General features: G+C 39.7%; 1 protein-coding gene across 7 annotated transcripts in view; it reads right to left on the bottom strand.

Annotated features, from left to right (window-relative positions):
- Window positions 1-23,764, bottom strand: part of ARID1B (AT-rich interaction domain 1B) — a 389,909-nt gene that overhangs the window by 101,840 nt on the left and 264,305 nt on the right. For all 7 annotated transcript variants that reach the window (XM_057739653.1, XM_057739658.1, XM_057739654.1 and 4 more), the window contains one exon: window positions 13,299-13,542. In XM_057739653.1, coding sequence (XP_057595636.1) covers window positions 13,299-13,542 — 244 coding nt within the window. The remainder of the gene's footprint in view (window positions 1-13,298; window positions 13,543-23,764) is intronic.

Here is a 23,764-nt window from a genome sequence, read left to right as displayed (position 1 = left end):
AATAAGGGGAAAAAACGACTGCTGTGCATTTAAGATTCTAACAACCTTGCAATTTTGTATAGTCGTTTCCCCCACCCGTTCTTTTGAAGAAATCTGCTTTTATTCTGTTAATAACTAACCACAGTTGCAGCAGCATGGATCCGATTAGCAGTTCTTATGGTACAAAGGGGAGAGGGAAAAAAAGCTGTGAACAGGGTTGCCAATTTGTCCACCTGGGCCCCCAGGAGAAAGATTAGATGAGGCGCCTGCCTGCTCCCTTTTTTCCATTTAATCGCTGCTCTATACTGCCTGATAGAGACAGACCTTTTTAAAGCCAAGGCACTTTCTTTCCTTTAATAACAGTTTCACTCACCTCCATCCCCTCTTGTCACAAATTTCTCATCCTGGGTCCCAACATGTCAGGACAACTCTCAAGCGTAAACATAAGTAGCGATGGAAAGTACTGCACACTGATGCTCACCCACGTGGAGTCCTTTTGCATCTACCATAGAGACCCACAGAGGAGTGCCCTTATACCCTGCAGGGAGGGGGCCCATGCTTTCCAGACAGCAAGGTGGGACGGACGGTCAGTTGACAGCCATTTTTGTGCTGCTTCTGGATACAAGATAAGGTAGGAAAAGATATATAGTTTGGGAGTTTACTAGAATTTGAGGAAAATAGCACAGTATATATAAATTTGGGACCAAGAGAAAAAGTACTGACATTGTATCAACATGGTTTCTGTATATTTTCTATTTAGATATGGATTAAGTGTCAATTTATGTACCAAAATAATGTACTATTTTCTCAAAGGCTTTAAAAATTCACTGCATTTATAATTACACTTAATAGTGAGAGCTTATTTTTGTAATAAGACCTAAGGCTTCTAAATCCTTGGTATAAAACAACGTTTAATAGTGAAAGCCAAAGCACTGTATTATGCTGAAAAACTTAAAAAAAGAAACCCAAGGCTTCTGACTGAAATCTCTGTGTTCTAAGAGGCACAGCCAACACTTTACACTACTTTTATCATTTTTATTTAAAGGTACTAGGGCTAGCCAAGGTAAGGAGGCAGCAGTGATGCGCTCAGAGGGGTGTCTCTCAGGGACAAAGGATGGCCGGGGCTATGGGCAAAGCAGCACTCTAGGGGCGACGGCAGAGTGGCCCCGTGGGCGGGCCCAGGCCACACAGAGCCTCTGATACAGGGGCCATTCCGAGAGCAGGAAGGAACACGCTTTGGATCATATCCTCATGTATTTTTTATCTACTCTTTTATTTCAGGTGTTAAGTACATGTTCCGCAAGTATGTTTTTGAAATGTATCTTTTTCATGAACAGATGTGTTTTATCTTCTTCTACTTGTCACTTTCAAATATCTGGAGCCTGTTATTCGTGTGTTGCTGAAGCCCAAATTCCAGCCACTAGCTAATATTTCACACTCTTGTTTATCTAGCCAATGCTGACAATGGCTACTTGGGAAACAGGAATATTATCTGGGTAATGACAAAACTCTCCCCACAGCCAATCTGTTTCTAACTGGCCATTTTCTTTGAAGATATGGTTAGTTATTAATAATATTTATTAAAAACGAGATAATGAAAAAAACTGTATATCAGACAACCCCAGAATTTTGCTACAATACTTATGTGATGCAGTTTCTGTGTATGATGGATTAGAATCAAGCAGGGTCTACATACGCAGAGGTCTGGTTTAAATTGACAAATCTTGGGACCACTAATTCAGGTTCTGTTTTTGAGGGGAAAGAAAGTAAAATAATCTTATCATAGTGGAATCTCTTTCCAGAGGGAGGGAAATAGAACGATCCTATAAAGTGTGAAACACAGATGCAGAAAGATGGCTCCCAGCCCATAGGAGGAAAGGTTATACAAGTCATGAATTTTAGAAGTTTTTTTTTTTTTAAGGTCTTTATCGGAATGTAATTGCTTTACACTGTTGTGCCAGTTTTTGAGGTACACCAAAGTGAATCAGCTGTATTTATACATATACACCCATATCCCCACCCTCCCTCCCGTGATTCCCTCCCACCCTCCCTATCCCAGCCCTCTAAGTCATCACCCATCATCGAGTTGATCTCCCTATGTTATGCAGCAACTTCCCACTAGCTATCTATTTTACATTTGGTAGTGTATATATGCCAATGCTACTCTCTCACTTCGTCCCAGCTTCACCTTCGCCCCCCCACCCCCACCCTGTGTCCTCAAGTCTGTTCTCTACATGTGCATCTTTATTCCTGCCCTGTCACTGGGTTCATCTAGAACTTTCTTTTCTTGAATTCCTGCTCATTCCAAGAGAACTTGAGTTCTTTAATCTGGCCAACATTTTTGGCATGCCTCTTACTTGTCAGGCACTGTTCTTGGCACCCAGGATAAAAAGGAAGCAACGATCACTGCCCTCAAGAGGCTCCTGGGCTAGTTGGAGGACCCTAGATGGTAGGACAGACAGCAAGACTCTTTTTGGCATGGAAGGATCAGTATGATTGTGCAAAGGGAAAGACAAAGGAGCTGGGTCTTGAAGGATAAGCAGGAGTTTGCCAGTTGGTAAGGGGCAGGATGGATATCCCAGGCAAAAGGAATTCAGCTCTAGGAGCAAAGAACTGACACAAGATCACTCTAGTAGAATTGAAACAGGGAATACTAAACTAGTTCCCTCTGTCCACTTCTAGTAAAAAGCAATGAAGCAACATAAGAAAACTATGCACTAGGGTTCAGCTCTCTAAAAACACACATTTTTGCCTTTTTTTTCAAGTATAACTTAAATGACATGATTCTTGGATTTTGTGTGAAATAGACTTAAAGGAACAACTGTGAAAATAAGGGATTCTATCACTAACCGAATTAGGCCTGAGAATATAACAATGATTTTATCACAGTAATTTTTTTCCTGTGACATTACAATTTCAATTGAACCAGAACCTAGTTATAGGGAAAAAAAGCAGTATGCTGCCCTAAAAAAATGAGCTATCTATCCCTAAGCTTTCCTACGACCAATACATACATGATCACAACCGGCAACAGTAACTCCCTTTTAAAGCACGCCTTCGCCTTCGGAACACTGCAGGGGAAGTGTTAGGCTGTGATGGACACAGCTGTCTCTTTCGTACTCCAGAAACTCTTTCTTCGCATTGCTTCTACAGCACCACGCTCTTCCTATTTTCCACTTCCGCCACTGGCTGTTTCTGTTCCTCTTTGTGGTCTCTACATTTTGGAGTGCCCTAGGGTTCAGTCCTCAGAATTCTTCTCTCAATATTTCTCAACCTTAGCTACAGGTGACAATCACCTGCAGAGCTTTTAAAAAAGTACACAGAGCATTCCAGTCAGACCGGGTAAGTTGTCATCTCTGGGGTGTGACCTAGCAGCAGCCCTTCCCAGGACGTCTTGTACAGCCAGAGCTGAGAACCCCTGACCTTTGCTCATTCCCCAGGTCAGTAGTTCCCAGACTGCAACTTCAGCTTCAGCTAGGAACTTGCTGGAAATGCAAACTCCAAATGCTCCCCTCCAAACCTACTGAATCAGAAACTGGGTGTGCGGTCCAGTCATCTGTGCTTTCACAGGCCCTCAGGTGACTGTGATGTAGGCTGGGTGTCCTAGGTGATCTCACCTAGAACCCTAATGACTCACAAACTTTTTCTCCAGCCTAGGTATCTACTCTGAATCCAGAATCTTCATATAACCAGCTGCCTATTCAAAACCTCCCTTTGGATGCCTAATAGGCACGTCAAATGTAACATCTTCAAAACCAAACTCTAGCTTCCCCCTTCAAAAACTTGCTCCTTACTTTGTCTTCCACTGTAAAGAACCCACATTTACCAATCTCTTGGGCCAAAAGCTTTCTGCCCCTACTACTGCTACTCACACATCCAGCCATGACCAAGCCTGCCCTAGGCTACTGCAGTGGCCTCTGCACCAGTCTCGCTGTGTCTACCCTGCCGCCTCTACAGGCCGCTCAGCAGCCACAATGATCCTTTTACAGCCTGCACTGGACCATGCCATTCCCTGCCTTCTCTAACATCACACTTAAATTCCTAAATTCCAATCATAACCTACAAAGCCCTATATAAGCCGGCCCTGGGTTACCCCCTAATCTAACTGCTACCCATTCTGCTCCACCTCCCCTTCCCCACAACGCTCCAGCCCCGGTGACTTCCTTCTGTGCCGCGTGCCCAGCACACCACACACATTACTCATTCAGGGCCTTTGTACTTGCTCTTTGCTCTGCCTGGATACCTCACTCCCAGATATTCACATGACTAGCTTCTGACCTTCATTCACTGAGCCTCTTGTTCGAATATTAATTTCTTAGAGACGCCTTCCCTAACTACTGCCACCTAAAGAAGCAATCTGATTTTCCACCCCAACAATAAGCTATATACTATTCGCATATTTCCTGTCTTTCTCATTAGAATTTAAGTTTCATGAGGACAGGTTACTTTGTCATTTATAGTCAGTGTATTTTCTCCAGTTCTAGAAACACACCTACAGCACAGGATGCACTCAGCACTTTGCGGAATTAATGAATGGAAGAAGAAAATGGGCAGTTGGGCTAGTTGGCTTTCCTCAGGATATCACCTGATTTACCCAACTGCGAAAGTAAAACATGCTCCTTAAAAAAAAAAAAATTCACTGAACGAATCCATTTGGCATCCTCAGCAAGGTCACATTCTTGGCATTCAGCTATATGCATTTAATGTAGTTTGCTAGTACAAACTCCTGTGTCACTTTCTGTTTGGAACGGAGAGTGTCAACATCAACAATCCCTGGTTACAGCATTTAGAAACATGCAGATGCGGATTATTAAAGATTAATGCATTTTAGGATTGGTGTCGGCATTCCGTTTGTCTCTTGCCGAAACCAATTCTGTTCTTCATTAGTCAATGACAACCCATATCACCCTGTTACGGAAGAGGAATCAAAGGTGCAAGTGTGTGAATTGAGAATAAGTGATGAAACTGACGAGTACGAGACTTAACGGCTATAATCAATCAACACATCTTAATAATCCTGGCTCCAGGGTTATCAGAAGATAGGGAAATAAACATGACACTCCTTCTCAAATGGTTTTGTTCCTTTCACAACTACTATTTTCTTCCCTTTAGAAAACAGAGTAACACATCAAAAGTTTGTGGAATCAACTTCAGGAACATCTTGACTGTAAGAACTATTCACTTTACTACCATTTTCCAAAATGTAGTTAAATGACTTTTGAAACTTTTACTTCTAGGTTAAAATTAGTTCTTCCCTTCCAACCCCCATTCCCAGCGAAAACAGAAAAAACAGCAGGTTGATGCCAGCAGCGTTCCAACAGTGGCAGCCCACTGCTGGTTCAAGAAGCAACAAATACTCAGTTAAGCACAAGTTGAGAGCAGTGACAGTCCACTCAGCTCAAGGAATGAACACAAACAATGAACAAGGCGTCTGAAGTGCTTCTTCAGTGAGTAATGTAAAAAAAAATAGCAGCAAAGTGGGCTGCTGGATCCGGCATGTCAGCACATTCGTCACAGCTGATCATACAGAGCAGGACGAGGCACAAGATATTACCTTGGTGACACAGGCTTTCCTGTATTTTCATATGCAAAAGATCAAAGCAAGGGAACGGAAAATGAGAGGAGAGTTTAAACGGAACTGCATGACTTAATTTTAACTAAGAGGGGGAGCAAAACCAAATGGGACTGTGTATTTTGAGAAAATCCCCGTGTTCTCATTTCTGAATGTGAGAGGAGGATAAAAAGCTTACTTTGAGATTTGTTGAGATAGAAGAACTGGAACGATTTCTGCTTTGTGGAAAGAAGGAGAAACACTCATTCCCCACTGATCAGGATACCTGACTTGGGTCAGGAGGGACCTCTAAAGGGCAGGGTAGCTAAGAACCCTGGAACAGCTGCTTCAAATGCTGGGATCTAGCTGCAGGTCAGCAATGAGGAATCTGCCCTTTAGAAACAGCAGAAGACAAAGGTACAGCCAGGATTCTGGCTGAATTTTAAATTAGTGTCTTAAAGGGGGAGGCTCCAGTAACCAGTAATCAAGCCATAAAGAGCTACAATGGCATCTCCCTAAAAGACAAAATATATTGTTGCTTTCTTAAGTATTGCTAAGCATCATTTGGAAAGGATCTGACATTACTGTTTTGTATAATACACAAATATTTTACTTTGTAAGGGAAAAAAAATACTGGCTGAAGTTCTCTTTCGTTTGTAGAACTGCTGAATCAATGTTTTTCTGGGCTGCCACAGATTAAAAACATGGATATATCAATGGCATTTTGTGTTTAAGAATTTTTTTTTCCCCGCACAGCTTGCCAATAAGCAGCATGCATCTTCCTTGCAACAAGCTGTTGCAGGATTTCTACTTTAAGAGGAGCCAAAAAAGAATACTTGATAGATGTTTCAAAATAAGATTACCAGGTAGGGTGACTGTGCAGACTTTCAATAAAAAATTTTAGAGATTCCACTATGTTCTCATGAAAGAAAACTGGTTTAGAACCACTTACATACAGAAATTAGCTCAAAATTTTACCTTGAGTTTTTTACTAAGCAAAGATAAATTAAAAAGTGGAAATTTTACTTATTTAGGATGGGTTAGGCTTGAGCTGTAAGAGTTCTAAAAATCCTAGGAGAAATGGATTAAAAAGAGAAACACTGATTTTTGCACCCTCCGGTGTTCATTTCATAGGTACTAATCTTGACAAATTAGACCAGGAACTATCATTTCCTCTCACTAAAATCCTTCCTGTTCACTCCAGCCTATGACTAACTCCTAACTGCAATTCATTTTTCTCTTTCCCATTACAGCATCCTTCTAGAATCTGCTTGTCTGGATGTCAAATTAAGCAAGAAAATTAGCTTTTTTGACTAGAAAATCTTCTTGTTTGTATCTGCAGCTATATCAGCTCTTACAGAAATCTACTTAGCTCTCACTTTCAAAGCAGAGGGTGAACCAGGTGAGCACTTACACAGAAGAACTCTAAATATACCACAATGCTGCCCAAAGAGTTAGTTTCCATATTTAATCTAATATGTGCCACCTGTTTTTGGAATTCATTCCTTTAGTGTCTAGGATTTTCCTGAGAGGCACAAATTCATTATGGTTAGTTGGTACGCTGGATGCATTGTTCACTATCCGGGAACTGACATGAAAAAGCTTCAGAGAATTTGACTTTATGAGAGTGGAAGGGCTAACTCTGGCAAAGCCATTTCTGCAGGCTCTTAAAACCTGTGATCCTTTTCAAAGGACAGCAACTTATTTGCCAGGTAAGAGTCTACATAAGTAAAGAGGGACAGAGCAATTCCACCTGGGGAGGTAACATGTGCAGAGATGCTCATGGAGGAAAGGCTCCAGCCGGCTGGAGAGGGAGGGGTAGGAGAGCTTCTGGGGGCAGAAGGCATGAATGGAAAAGGACTGGAGCAAGGAGGACAGCTTTTGAAAGATTGATGAAAGACCACTCTCCCCTCGCCCTCCGTCCCATCTCTCAGCTCTTAGAACACCCCGACCTCTTGCTCTGCTTTGGCCAACAGTCAATCTGGGGAGAGGCGAGGTGGGAGGTGAGACACCTCAAACAGCTAAGCACATAAAACTTAAAGGGAGGGAGTTTCACTCTCATATTTGATGAAACTTTATTTCTGTCTATGACACCTAGGAAAATGCTGACTTTATTGGTCTTCTCATAATAAACACCTAATACTATGTCAGAAAAAATGGTTTGAAACAAATGTCTCTTCGTGATGACACTAATGAGAACACCCAATTTTCTATTTTTGGCCCTAGTCTACTATAATCAATAGCCCTTCTGCGGTCAGATGAAAGTGACTTAACTCCTCCTAAAACTGGATTTGGTACAAATGCCAAATGCTAAAACAAGAGTGGGGGAAAATCTATTCAGGAATTTACAGTTTCTATTCTTAGATCTTTGATAATAAAACTGATGAACTATCCTCAACAGTGTGAACATTTGAAGTTTTTATAAACAAAAATGTTTATCAGGCTACGAACAGTTAATATCTGCCTGCCTATCACTCTCCTCCACTGTATGTTCACCCTTCTTAATATTTAAACACTGTTGCTGCTTACAGCACATGGAGGAAAAAGCTGACAAAAGCCTTTGGCCAATAAAATAAAAATAAAAATAAAAAAAGTTCGGCTTATTTACATTTTTGCTTTGTTAGTAATGGTTGGCTCTGGAGGAGAGACAAGTGAAATTAACATCCACTAAATCTTTTGGCAACAGCAATGTATTCTGATGTTGTGCTGCGTCAGCTTCCACTATGTTAGGACGAATTAGGCCCGGTGTAAGACCTACACAGTACATTCAAGATCCAACAGTTTACTCTCCTTAAGTCAAGGTAAATAACTCCAGGCTGTAACCTGGGAAGCAATGCAATGGGATCATTTATTAGCAGGGAAACAAGATGTTTAATATCATACATTTCAGAATCAACTACATCTTACATTAGATTTATTTAATGTGTACATACATGCACACTAAAAATTAGAAAGACGGGGACATTTCATTTGTTTTGAAATATAAATAAATCAACATGAAGAGGGGAGGGAAATGAAACATTAAGTAAAAACCAAGAAAATGTATAATGGCACTGGGGGAATGTATAACGTATACATTTCTGCTCTCAAATGCTTATTTAGATTAAACAACCAGGCTGAATCCTTTCCCTTCTAACCATAGACAGCTGCGATGCTGGAGCCCAGCAATGTGCAAACAAAGGGAGAATCCATGTGGCTACTTACAACAGAAAATCTCCATCCTGCTTTTCAACAGAATGCAGGAAGGAAAAGCCCCACTGAGTGAGGGATGTGCCAGGGCTGATGCTGTGCCCGTGCAGCACAGCAGTCGTTCCCATGACACTCGCCATGTTTGTGAGGCTTCATGATAGGAGGGCACATTTGCAGTGGGTGGAGAAAAGGTTTAACAGGCAAGAAACAGATCCAGCCGTTCGGGATACTTTACTGGGCTTTTGTTTATCTACCTCTGTTGTACTTCTCATTAGCTGTCGATTTCATTCACCAGAGCAGAGATGGAGAAAAACGATTGCTCTTTTTTAACAAACCCTGGGAAAGCAACACTAGGAAGAATCTCCCACAACATCTTGGCTTTACCTCATCCCAGCTATCAGCTAAGAACACAACAGCCACACGTTTTAACAATGACTTGCTGGAGAGACAATGATTGAAAGAGCCAATCTGTGACACACGGAGAGGCAGTAGCAAGATATAGCAGGAGTTAATAGGACAGAAGTGAGGTCAGGAAAAACAAGTTAGTGCTGGGAATGAGAGGAAGGAAGGGGGAGAAAAGAAAGCAAAAGGCTACAGACAGAAAAATAAAGGGAAATTCCAAACAGATGTTCCCAAAAAAGCAGTCTGAGTATCATGCCCCGGGTGAGAAACCATGTAATCTCTACCGGACGTTTGTATTTCGTTGGTTCCGACTCAGAAGCAAGTGTAGGTAGACTGAAAACTATCTTAGACTTAGTTTTTGTTGGTACAGATCAACAAAACTTAACATAAGGGCTAGAGATGGCAGAAGGGGGAGGTGAGATTATTAAATCAGCCTAAGGGCTCATTTATTCTCTAAGGAAGGGTGTCTGCATTTAATTAAATAAAAACCCCAAAATAATCAACTTTATGATCATCTTTAAAGTGTGGTTTTACTATTTACGACAAAGTTCACAAAAATATATTTAAAAAATCTTTTAAAAGAATGGTATATAGGCTTAATGGAGGGAAAGACAAGACCAAATTTTTTTTTAATAAAACCTGCATGATTTTCAACAAATCCTCATAAAATAACATCGTATAAAAGTTCTGATGAGCATCTATCAAAAACATGTGTTTGACTGTCCCTGAGCTTAGCTGGGGAACAGAGTAGAGAAACAGGTGGTATCTGGACTCAAGCCACAAGGATGACAACCAAGAGGTCCCAGACAAGAGTGCTGATAGCTCTGTGGCTCCTCCGTGTGAGTTACAAAAGGGCGCCTCTTCCCCCAGGAGCAGCGCGTCCTTCACTGTCATTTACTCCTCTGGCCCATGTCCCTGGGCCAATGAGCAATCTGCTCAAGTGCATGTGGCAGCCCTGGCTAGGAACATGGGTGGGAATGACATTGTCTCAACATATGGAAAAAGTGTGAGAAATAACCCAGGATTTTGAGCTGAGTTTATTAGTAAATTTTATGCTAGACTGCTGGCCCATCATACCACACAGAGATCGACTTGTTGCCTACCATCTGAGTGAAGCAAGGGTTTAGATGCTTGTCTTCTGTCTCCTCTCAACGTTCTCAGATGCAACCTCTCAGGAGAGCAAGCACTGACCTATCTTTTTTTTCAATGTAGGAGGAAAATGGATTCAACTTTGTGAGAATACATTACGCTTTCATGGCTAGTTCTAGCGGTCCTCTTGAATAACCTCAGTAAACACAGCAAATCGTCACTGCAAACTTTATATACACGTCTTCTGAGCGGTACAGGAACACCACCGGATTAAGAATCAGAAGGTTTGCAGCCAAGACCACCCGTGCTGTTCTGGACAGTACCGATCACGGACAGGTGCCTGCATCTCCGTGTCAACAGTGACAGTAACGGGCATCACAACGTAACGGGCACGCGCTGAATGCTTACCGCGTGCCTGCTGTATCCACACTCACACGTCTCATTAATCTTCACAACAACCCTACGAGGGGTGGTTACCATCTTTGCAGACGCAGAAACGAGGCACAGGGAGGCTCAGGGGCTTGTCCAAGCTTACACAGCTGCTAGGTGGCAATAAAACAAGGAGGTGGGATTGGATGATTATGAAAGGCCATCCAGCTCAAGCGTTATTTGTAATTCCACCTGGGAGAAAGGCGAATAAATGCCAAAGCTGCCCACTAGCTTTTCTAAGAGGTTATTCCTCTTAGAATAACACTAGCATTAACGAAACGTTCTATTTGCCATGTTTTATATAATTCTATTACTATACAGCTTCACACTCAGCAAAGATAATTCTGGATTTACCTGAACAGCATGCTTCTGAAAACAAGTCAAACTTCTGCTGTGTAATTTCATCCCTGTACTAACTTTCACTGAATAGTTTTATCAAGCATCACGTAGAGTAATATAGGCTGCAATATGATGAGAGGAAATTTAGGTCCTGGCCCTGGGCACTTAGAATTTCTGACACAAGTTTAAAAGCAAACAACTAGCCTTAAACATCATTTCCAAGAAAGCTGAAAGCTTTCTATTAAAAACTCACTTTCCCAAGAAGTTAGCAGAGAAAAATCACATTCGGGTCCGCCCCTGAAGGTACTGTGAAGGACAGGCCTCATTTGTGACGGGTCTAATAGGTCATAAGAATCATAATTCACTGACCAACTTCACCCTGTGCAAAACACAACTAAGTACCAGACTCTTAGACCAATTACATCTACCTCTGCTACAACATGATACCATATATACAAATTGAGCTCTTTTGTTGGGTTATGTGTGTTCTACATAGCATCAAAATCCAAACAGTGAAATAAAGCTTCAAAATCCCCATCTGGAATGATAAGTATATGTATGAAAATCATTAGATTGTAACTACCCATGTTAGGGATTTTAAATGAAAACCTAAAATCTTTATGCCTCAGAAAAGTTTTCATTTAGGTTATTTAGAAAAGTCCTTTTCATGCAGTTCAGAAAAATGGAGTGAGTTCTTTGACAAATTTAGTATTTTACACATAACTTTCCAATGTTTAGGTAGGTGATACCTCAAAAACCATCTCAATACCAAAAATTGCCTAAGGAATTCTGGAATACATAGTATTCATAGCTTTAAAAATATTAAAAGCAGGTAAATCCAGGCTTTATTACAATCATTACAAGAACAAGCAAATATTTTTGAAAGAAAGATAACATCAAGATGCCTCCGATAAAATGTATTAAAATTACAACATAATATTTAGTCAAAAAAGCTAAATGGAGAAGACCACACATAGTATTATTGGGGTGATTATACTTCATAATTTGCCCAGAATCTTCCTGATTTATACCTCTTCTACTGCAATTATTAATAAAAACCCTTATATGCTCAAAAGCGTCTCAGCTTGGTTGATAGATTATACAGTCACTTTTAATACGATAATTTCTATAAAGCTCAAAACTAAACAAAACTAATAATATGAATGTTTGTAATAAAACTCTTTAAAAACCCAAAATAATCCAAAAAGAGTGATTTAAAATACATTCAGAGAACATCTGAGGCAGGGGAGAGGTACAGGGCTGAAGATAAGGAAGGTACACACAGGTAGAAACAACACTGGTAATACTCCAATTCTTAAGCTGGATGTGGAGTCATGAGTGCTCACTTGATAGTTATGTTTCATAATTAGCATTTTCCATATGTTCATATATGTTGATACATATAAAACATTTATTTAAAATACAAAAGGAGCAAAATAGTAAAAAGGGGTAAAACTATCATCCATGTTTTCAACATAATAGAATAAACTATCAGAAAATTTATCAGCAATTCAATATCAATTCTGATAGATTAGTAAAAAGTACTTTTCTGGCAGCCACCTGTATTATGCTAGCAAAAGTTGCACAGAAAAAAAAATTACATTTACTTTATGGATAAAGGAAAGTTAGTTGCTTGGTGCGTTTGAAAGAATGATGTTTGATATAAGAACGACAGCTGGGATAGGGTGAGGCAACTGACAAATCAATCAATAAATAACCCCAAGTACATAATAAAGGAAGTGAAAGATACAGAAGTACTGTGACTACTGAAATAGCTGAATGCAAGAGGTTAACTGGAACATGAGCTTCTATATCAAAATCAGAAGGCAAGAGTTTGTATAAATAACAAGGCCTTGGATGTGTGCTGGCAAATTAAGACAAGTATAAAAACACTAAAAATATTTTAGAAAATAACTGCCACGGTATAAATTAAATAGAACCCTAAAAACTAAGGCTAGTACTACCAATAATCTCTTCTTAGTGGTACTTATCCACAGAGGATCTTATTTAACAGAATCATTAGAAAACATATGCTAAGAGAACAAATAATTTTCTGGCATAAGATAAATGTGCAAACTGAAAATAGCAAAGTAACTGGTGATTTTATTAGTTAGGTGTTTATATTCATAAGTTGAATATATTTTGGAACTGAGATGTTTATAATGCTATGGTGATAATTCACAGTTATGCTCCTAATATGTGGTCCCATCATCAGGTTTTTAAATAGTAAAAAAAAAATAATAGTATGTATATTGTTACTGATGAACACTAAGTCTGTATTTACTACAGAGTAAAATAATAATTACTAAGAAATGAATACCTGGAATACTTGCAGGAGAAATTGGGCCAGATCGTGACTGGTTGCTTCCTACAGGAGAGCCGACAGGAGAAGGCGATGGGCCTCCAGGGATGCTGGAGAGATGGGGAGATGCGTGCGGAGAGAAAGGCGACTGAGCTGGGTTGCTCTGATCCCCCTGGCTGCTCGTGGACCCGGATGCACTGACTGCTGAGCTCAAAGTTGCTTCCGTTCCCGTGGGGAGGTCATCGATGGAGCCAGACAGGTCCTAAGAAAGAAAGAAGTAGCAGGCATTTATAGAGTAACACATATTTGGACCAATACCTGTTAAAAAAATACTATTTGAAAATCATAACAATGTCCCCTTCGAAGTTCTTCTAGACAATGCCCAAAATTCAGAGCATGGCCACTTGTTATCAGAAGACTTTAATAAGAGGCCTCTTATAAGTTGACCCACAGGATCTGGTCTATCGCTAAAAAGTGAGCAAAGGTGTACCTCTCTTTCATTAAACTATCCTATAGCTTTCCTTTAAGCTGTCACCACCTAGTCCAACAAACCTGTCAAAGAGTCACAGGAAAAGCACTCTAGGTGGTGATGTACCATCTGAATGGAATGCCTGATTCATAAATGATCACTTCAGTAAACTGAAAACTATAGGCTCTGGATCCTCCTATTTAGAAATCAACATTGGAGGACTGTCTGAATTTCAAACTATGATCTTCTAATGTAATAGCAGTCAAAACTGTAATCAAACCTTGTGGTGAGAAATTCTTACATTCTAGATAATTGCAAAAGTGCTCTTATAATAAAAGAATGATGTATATTTTCATCTGATATTGTGAAAATAAGTCCCTTTGAAGTTATGTTGGCAGAAATGAGTCCTAACGTTATAACTTACTTTTTATAACGGTTTTAAGCTAAGCAAACAATCTTTAAGGTCCTGTAATTTTATCATAACAACCTCTAAGGCAGTTATTAAAATCCCCATTTGACAGAGAAACCAAAGATCAGAGAGTCAAGGTTATTGTTACTAGTTACACCACTGAGGAGAGACGGGCATCTGCTGAAGATTATGAAGGGAGGCTGAGAGAAGAGAAAGGAGGAAACTGTCTTTCGCACCCTCATCAGAGTGAGAGGACAGAGCCTTTACTCTGGTCTTCCTCATGGCTGTGGCACTAGGGCCTCGAATGGGCCCCCACCAGCAGGAGCACAGTACATCAGTGCAGCCCTGCCACAACAGCTGGGCTCCCAGATCTCTAAGTCTGCAAACCCAGGTGAGACCTTGGAGCTAGGTACTGAATGAGCCCTACAGGCTGAGCTGCAGCATAAAAGGTGTCTCTTGATAATGTAGGACTAAATACTGGAGAACAGGATCAGAAATACCAAGTTATGCCACTGTCTGCAAAGCATATTCAACCCTAATTGACGTCTTCCACGCATGCATATTAATGTTTAATTTTACCTCATTGCTTACTAGTGGGATTGCTAAAACTGGGGCTTTGGAAACTGGTGGAGGAAGATGCTTAGGATTTGAAGAATGAATCTAGACCAGGAAGTACAAAGGGGGCCAAGTAAAGCAGAACTGGGTAGAGTTCTTCAGGGTACCCCAAAATGTCACAAAGCAAACTCAGGATCAGGAACCGAGACCCCTGGAAAGTTTATCTGTTAACCATCTGTTACATAATTAACTTCTCTTTTTAATCACCAATGATTAAAAAACACGTTCTAAAGAATAGCTGATGAAAACCTCACAAAAAGATGAATGGTACAGGACTTCCTAGGTGACTCAGGGGTTAAGAATCTGCCTACCAATGCAGGGGACATGAGTTTGATCCCTGCTCCAGGAAGATCCCACATGCTGCGGAGCAACTAAGCCCATGAGCCACAACTATTGAGCTGTGTGCTGCAACTACTGAAGCCCGAGCACCTAGAGCCCATGCTCCACAAGGGAAGCCACCGTAACGAGGAGCCCGCATGCTGCAATGAAGAGTAGCCCCTGCTTGCAGCAACTAAAGAAAGGCTGTGTGCAGCAACGAACACCCAATGCAGCCAATAAATAAATAAATAAAATAAAAAAATTTTTAAAATGAATGTTACAGAAAAACAAAAATCTCTTATGCTAAGAAGCATAACATTTAAGCAAAACAGAGTAATCTTCAATGTCATATAACTGAGTTTATGAGTAAGAAAAGTTAACAGTAGTAGGTGATTCATCAAATCTCCAAAATAAAGTGGGGCAAACTGAATCACATTTTCAGAATGCAGAGAAAAAATATATAAACATCTCTACTTAGGGCACATGAGATGCATGATTTTGCACATATTCAGCTGGTAAAATATTGTTTTCAACTTGATTACTGGGTTCAACAATAGTTCAAATTCAGCCTTTCAGAACTTTTTGTGAAGCCAGGTAGAAACAGAGGAAGATTATTAAGCAAGTAATATGTTACATACAATGTAGAAAGTATTCACACTTCAGCAATCAAGGCAATTATCTGAATTCCTTGAAACAAAACTTAAGCTAATTGATGTGTACACATGCAGAGGTGCTAAATGCTGTCAGGGACAACAGGACAGGATTCCACCCATTTCTCCCACTTCAGGCTGAATGCTGAGGTGTCTGTCCCCTGCCACCCCCCACCCAGTCACATCCATTCCTTTTAAGTATTGTCTGTGGCTGCTTTGGGGCCACAGTGGAGACCTTGACAGAGAATGTGGCCCTCAAAGCCTAAAATATTTACTATCTGGCCCTTACAGAAAAAATGTGCAGTATCTAGTATGGCCTCTAAGACCTTTGCCTCTTCCTTGGGGGAAACAAGAGAAGGACAGGTCTCAGCTGAAATGTATGGTGACCCATGTGCATCAGGAATTATACACGCTTCACCAAGAACAGAGACCGACTCCAAATCTACACCTGCCTCCCACTGAGTGGGAGCCACATAGAATTTTCCTCTTTAACGGTATCAGAGTAATCCAGGGAGCCCCCGGTTAAGAATGAGTGGTGGACTCTGTGTATAGGTACACTCTCTAATACCTAATAAATGTGTATCACGCATAAATAAGGGTCTATCACATAAGAATCAGTAGGGAGGAAATATGCTTTTCATGATTTCTTTAAAGAAGAAAAAATTGGTAGTTAACTAGATATACGATCATCATCTTCTATTATATTACAATATGGACTTCAACAGAAAAGACAACAGATTCAATTTAAAATAAACATTACTTGAAGTTAAATAATTTTATGCAAATCTTTCTTCATAAAAAAAACAAACCATTACTTTGAAAATTTTAAAATTCTCTGCACTACCTAAAAATTCCTTCCCTGTCCTCCCTTAAAATTCCACATTATGGTTGAAACAGTGACACAGATGGGTGTTAAGAGAGCTTCATTCAAGCTGCAAAGGCATGAAAAACATTTCTGTTATTCAACAAGCTGATCAAAGAAATGTCAAGAGAAAAATATAAAAATGGTGGCTTTCTTAGTGTTCACAAGTCATCAGAATTTCAGTGCTGACTACTCCTCAGTGTAACAGAAGAGTAATAAAAAGATATAATTTCTATATTACTGTTATACACACACGTAACTTTTATATGTAAATTAGAGAAATATTCCCGCCCTGCAGATACTTAGGGTATCCATATGTACAGCTATCTTGAAACATGTTAATAAAAAGAAGTTCAACAGTGGTTTAAACATTCAGCCTAGTTAACAAAGAAGCTCTGTAACGAATACCCCTCTAGAGGACAATTTAGTCAGCAGGGCACCAACTCTATTCTTCTTTTATAAGTACTATCAGATCTATGATGCCTGTAAAGAACAGAGAGACCTTACTGCATCTCATTCTAACCAAGGCACCTTCAAGCTACAGTGCTTCCATTTATTTTGCTGGAAAGCTGGCAGGTAAGGTAATTGCAGGGAGGGCTCTTTTAAGCGGCTGGAGTCCCCCTGCCCCACAGCATTCCTTACATCTTTCCTCTTTATTGACGGAGTGATGGGTAAGGCAATGGCTTCGTGGGCTTATGCATAGTAAGTCCAGTATTTTGCCGTGACAATTTGATTTGGTAAAATCTTGCTATCGAGTTGGGTTTTCAATATCTGACATCACTCAGAATACTGAATACTTTCCAGCACACCCAAAATAATACAAGCCCTACTATCAATGGTTAGTTTACATTTAGAAAATCAATGCCTTTTTGGGGGAAGAGCTTGGTTTATTTTAAAATTTAATTTAAAGGCAAGTTCCCTGCAAAGACTTTCCCCTCTGTAACCATCATCCTTCCACCCTCAGCCCATGTAAAATTTTCATTCTAGCCCAAGTGACAAGTACAAGGGATTTCACTGTTGTTAGAATGAAATGCCATTGGGGAGCGATAACAATCCTATCAGATTCTGACAAGAGAAACACTTATGAATTAACATACAGCACAAATATGTTCCTGATTCAATATGATGGGACAGGGTGAGGGAGGGCAGTGACAGAGGAATGTATATAAGAACATGCCAGGAAGGAGCACAGGAGGAATTTTTAGAGATCTACAAATACATAAAACAGACATACAACATTAAGTATAAATATGTCTAAATACTATATATGATTCTCCCTAAAAATACTTTACATTCATATGTTATGACTTACTACACCAAGAGACATCTTTGGTTTTGACTGTATTCAATTTATCTAATAAGTTAGTTTACTGCAGGATAAATTCAGTCAATGCTGGTGATGTCTTACTGTCTTGAACTGGGAATAAGTTAGAAAATTTTACTCCCTTGTTTAATTAAATAAGTGGGTTTTTTAAAAAAGCAAATCAACTCCAAAATACTCTCAGCTATGGTTCTCAATACAATTAGTTGATGGTATTAAATCAGCCACTGATAGAAAACTGTAAAGCATCACACACACTGCGCATCTCTTGTTGCTCAGAAGAGCCCCAAGAGAGGATGAGGATAAACACTGAATTAGAAACAGAGAAGATATTTCAATCAATGAGACGAGTTCAGGTCTCTTGTTTAAGGATTTTAATAGGATACAGTTAATGATTTCTCACTGTGACTTCCCATGGGTTTGAAGCACAGGTTAAATGCCAGCTCAATGGTCTTTATAAAAGTCTGTCGTCTTCAAAAGCAGAAATAGTGTCTTTTCTCCTTTTTAGAATATTGAGTGTGAAACCCTGGCATGTAGTTTTTCTTTTTCTCTCTCCAACTAGACCCTAACTTTCGTAAGGGCAGTGACTTCTCGTGCCAGGTGTGGTGCTAAAGAGAGGAGGATTTGACCGGTCACTGGAGAATGTCACTGAATTTATAAGCTCTACAGTAAAATACAGCTGCAAACACTATACAAAGTAAGCCAGCATATGCAAACACTTCTAAATATTTACCATAAATGCTCTACTGAAAACGACTGAGAAGGCTATTAAAATTTAGCAATGAATTCTTGGCCCTCTGTTTCCAATTAACATCCTGGAGGCTAAGCATCCAGCCTCATTAGATGCTTAGCTCTTTGGAAACACACTGTAAAATCACTTCATACCCTCCAACCTTATTTTAGAACTATCATTTTGGACATGTGATACAAATACACCTTGAAGTTGCTATTAGAACTGAGCCAATGATTTGACTGACATATATACACAAAAGGAAAAACCTCACATTGACTCTGTTTACTTTCCACGATGTTTGTAGGCTTCTTTTCAGCACAAACCTATGTCACAGTGTATTTCAAGACACCCACCAAAGTCCCTGCTGCTTTCATTTGTCTAGACAGCAAATGAGTTAAAAGCTTAGACTTCCTGTCTAAATGGATTAAAAAATGCGAAGGCACAGAAAGACAGAATCCACGAAGAAAATCCTTCCAAGCACTAATTTTTGGGCCTGCCAAGCATCTTCTTACAAAGCTATGTGTGTGTGTGTGTGTGTGTGTGTGTGTGTGTGTGTGTGTGTGTCGATCTATATATATCTTACTTTCTATTTAAATATGTCCAAATAACAAGTATTTCTCTCTTCATTTTATGTGACAATATATACAATTCTCAGCCTTAATATGTATGAGGTCAACTGGAAAAAAAAAGTTTGATCTTAATTTAAAAATAGTCACAAGCTCAACAAATGACAAACTCATATCCAAAGCCAGGGATAATACAAGGAAAATTAATAAGTCAGAATTCATTTTAAGAGAGGCAGCCAAGAACCACTTTTGGGGGAAATGACTTTCACTTGATTTATTTGCATTCTTTCTCAAGCAAAAGTTCCATTATAGGTAACTCTCATTTTAAAGGGCATTTATAGGATAATCAGCTAAACTGATACTTTACAAAAGCAGGATTCAGAGTTAAGCATTCTATCGTAAGCAAAAATTTTTACAACGGTTATATTTCCTTTGATTTTTAAAAAATCCACATCTAAAATAAAAGCTATCCTTAACGGTCCATGGGTTAGAACCTCTGATATGAAACGTGCTGCCTCTAAATTTAGAAGTGGTGAACAATGTAAGTATGAAATATACATCATGTATCCGAATTTTTCTCCACTGCACAGGCCTCAGGGGGATCCTGAATTATTCTCAGTTTTTGAACTCTGCCCAGGGGGAGTCTCTGCTCTTCCACTATTAACAGCAGACATTATGTAGCCCAGCAATAACAACAAGAAGACCGTAACCACAGGATGGGCGGTCTTGAACTTGAAAATAATTTGCTAAGGAAATGTATCTTTCGGTTGTATGTAATTCGGGATTCACTCTCATCTGGAAACAGCACTGCCCTTCTCGGTTACAGCCCCAGGACTACGCTTTCAGGACGCCCATGATCACGGGGAGCTGGTGATTTTTAGTGATAACGACTGCGGCTACCATGCTCCGCAGCAGAGAGACTGTGCATTTTCTTTCACGAGGAGACTACGGGATCTTCTTAGTTCCAGTCCACTGTTCCTCCCAGTCAGAACACTTCTTAACTGATGTCACTGTCCAAAATAGCCAGGACCCGTCCTGACTTTAAGCCAAGGCCCAAATCAGTGCTGGCAACACTAAAAAAGACTCACATGCGAGTAACTGCTGGCCCTTTGTTACTCTAAGAGCAATGGCATCTTGAGGAATACACTTATTAACACAAATGGCAGACTACTGGTGAAATTAAAGCTACATAATAAAGTGAGAATACTGAATAATTTGGGGAGAGATATTTGTACTGAGTCTTACCCTTAGGGAGGCATGCTCTCTCTAAGGTTTGCAGGTGGAGCTGTGGGGTGGGTAGGTGGGAGGAAATCGAGGAAAAAAGGTTGAAGACAGGTTTTACATGTGGATGACATTTTACATTTAAGTTGGTCTGTATAGGTGATGTTGTACACTTAAATGTTCTTCTTTCCTGGAGTCTCAATGAAGAAAGATAAACAGCTAAACAGATAAATTCTAAGAAAAAGCAGAAATTCCGTGATGGAGGGGTGAATTAACACGTGTTGTGGAGTAAAGAATGTTACGTCTTCAGCCAGTGCACATCTGCCCCGGGGGCTGCTGTCTGACACAGGTCCAGGCTAGGAGTGAAGGTGTGCCCCGTGCACAAGTGGTGGGCACAGAGAACAATGTGTGAAGGCAAGAGGAACTGAGAGAGGCCGTGCCACTTGGGAAGGGTGAGGAGATCGGGGAGGTTGGAAAAGCAAGTGAGAGGATGAGGCGGAAGAGGCCGCCCAAGTGAAGTTGTGAATGACTTCATATGCCCATGCCAAGGAACATGGGCTTATGGTTTTAGGACCTGGGGAGCTAACAGAAGTCTAAAAGGCAAGTTTTAATATTATCGAACAAGAAGAAAAAATACAGTGGGGTGCCAAACGAGAAATGTTAAACATTTTAAAGCTGAAAATAAATACCCCTCATTTTCAAATGTTTATGAACAAAGAATTGCTTTAAACGTGATTACAATTACAGGTATCATTCAAAAATAAATTTGTAAAATATGTTTTTTTAAATCTATGTGTTTTTAGCACTATATAAAATTTAACAAGTAAGTGAACAAAAACAAAGTGCCTAAATAACTATAGTCCAGGTTAAATATTAGTGTGCTTTCTAACTGCAATAACTTCACAAGTCTGCAATCATCCTATTCCTTTTATTTACATATAAGAATCAATAAAATGAGTTGAAAGGTATAGCCTTTATCCTTAAAATAGCACAAGTGTCTAAAAACTAATTATGCGTAACATAATTTAACAGATTACATTCTTTAACTATATATTCTATTCCAAAACCAGTAACTCAGAAGACATTTAGTTACAAAGGATGAAAATCCGCTCATGACATGCAGGGACAGGGATGTGGGTTTACGGGTGGGTACTTTACAAGTATCAATGCCAGGTATGAAACTATAAGTATGAATGACCCATGGGCTTTGAAAGCAAACTGACAAACGAACAAGATCTGTAAATATGTAAGATTTAGAGTTTGTCAACTGATATGAGGTTTTATTGCTGAAAGTACATCGTAAATCTTTACAGCAGAAAAGCAATCAGCACCACCTTTTGCATCTCTCATGGGGAAGAAAACAAAATTATTGCTTATCTGAGAAGTACAATGCTTAGCACATAGAAATTCTGAAAATAAAACTTAAAAACAAAAAGGCATGAACCCTCAGGAGACATCTATTTCTTCAGAATATAGCAATGAAATACTTTAAAATAGTAAGATATATAAGAACTGCAAATAAATTAGCAACTTGAAAAAAACAGAAATAGAAGAAAACACAACTCACAAATTGTACCAAGTCTACATGGAATAAAGGGAAGTTCTGTGGTAGAATAATACTAAACTTTTGTTTTTTGACATTTCCCCAGTCCCATGAGCCATATGAACACACATACTTGTTTGACGTCCTTCACTGGACTTTTAAAACCGTTTGTTTTGAAATGACTTCAGACTTACCCAAAAGTGGCAAACACAGTGTTCCTTCACTCAGTTTCCCTTAATGTTAACATTTTACATAGTAACCATGGCACATTTATCAAAGGTACGAACTTGACATCAGTACAATACTATTAATGAAACTACAGACTTCATTTGTATTTCACTAGCCTTTCCAGTAATGTCCTTCTCCCGTTCCAGGACCCAGTCCAGGATACACGTCACATTTATTCACCTTGTCTTCTTAGTCTCCTCCAATCTGTGACAATTTCTCAAATCTTTCCTTGTTTTTCACAACCACGACACATTTGAAGAGCACTCCTGAAGTATTTTGTAGAATGTCCTTCAATTTGTGTCTGTTTAGTGTTTTCTCATGGTTAGGCTGAGGTTATAGATTTTGAGGAAGAACACCACAGAAGTGATTAGATGATATCAACACTAAATGATAGGAGTACTTCCAAATGAGATTTCATGATCATAAAACACTGTAGAGAGAAAAAGCATACACACTGTATGCTTTTCCAGACACAGCTAGTAGAATATAACTTAGTATAACCACTTTGGACAATGATTTGTAAGCATCTTGTAAAGCTGAAGATGCATTTATCTCATGACCCAGAATGTTCCCTCCTAGGTTTACACACTGGCACACATGCACAGAAGGAGACACGTACAAGCGTAGTAGCATTGTTTCAGCATTGTAATAGTAAAAACAATGCAGACAATTTAATTTTCCAGCAATATAACATCGAGACATTCAGAAAATGGGATACCATACAGCAATGAAACTGAATGAGCTAAAACTAAAAATGCTAATACAAATCTCACACACAATACTAACAGAAAACTAACCAAAAATCTCAATGCAGCAATATGTAACTAATACAGGAGAGAGGGTACAAAAAAGAAAGTAGTGGACTGTAAACCAGGTAGTGGAAATTCAAAGTCTAGAGCAGCAGCAGTAAGCCAGGATCAGAAGAGGTCATGAGGGTGGGAGTAGCACTACCTGTGGGTTAGAGGGGAGAACCAGGTCTGACCTGAAACGAACCTCTGCGCTGTCCACCCGATTAAGCCCTACTTCCCTCGGAGAGCCGTCCGTTAACATCCTGGTAGGGTCTCCTCTGACATTTACACCACCAGAATGAGCTGCACAGCTCCTTCCTCTATGATCCCACATCATATTTATCTACTACGGAACTTCTCATGTTGAGTTTTAATGAAATGTTAGCATCTGCCATAGTGCAAACTCTGGAGTAGGACCACTGACATGCAAACTTCGGCTTTGACACTTGGACAGGGGGCAACATACTTATCCTTTCTGTGCGTCACTCTCCTCATCTAAAAAATGGGGAAAATAATAGTAGCTGCCAAAAAGAGTTGTTGTGAGAATTAACTGAGAAGTTATATGTAAAAGAATTACTGCAGTAGGATCTCTGTCAGTGTGAGCTATGATCACTATTAATCGTAAGGGAGAGGCAGTGCGTTAGAGAGCCTGAACTGTGTGGCACTGGGAATACAGTTCACGGCAGCAGTGTTACCAGAAGGAAGGTGCTGAAGAGTGAAGAAGACGCAGGGAAATGTGCCCTCCCCCTGTTTCCTGATCC

Source organism: Hippopotamus amphibius, chromosome 6 (assembly GCF_030028045.1).
Source record: "Hippopotamus amphibius kiboko isolate mHipAmp2 chromosome 6, mHipAmp2.hap2, whole genome shotgun sequence".
NCBI lineage: Eukaryota > Metazoa > Chordata > Mammalia > Artiodactyla > Hippopotamidae > Hippopotamus > Hippopotamus amphibius.
The sequence above is the reverse complement of the archived record's forward strand: the minus strand, read 5'-3'. Positions and strand labels throughout refer to the sequence as shown.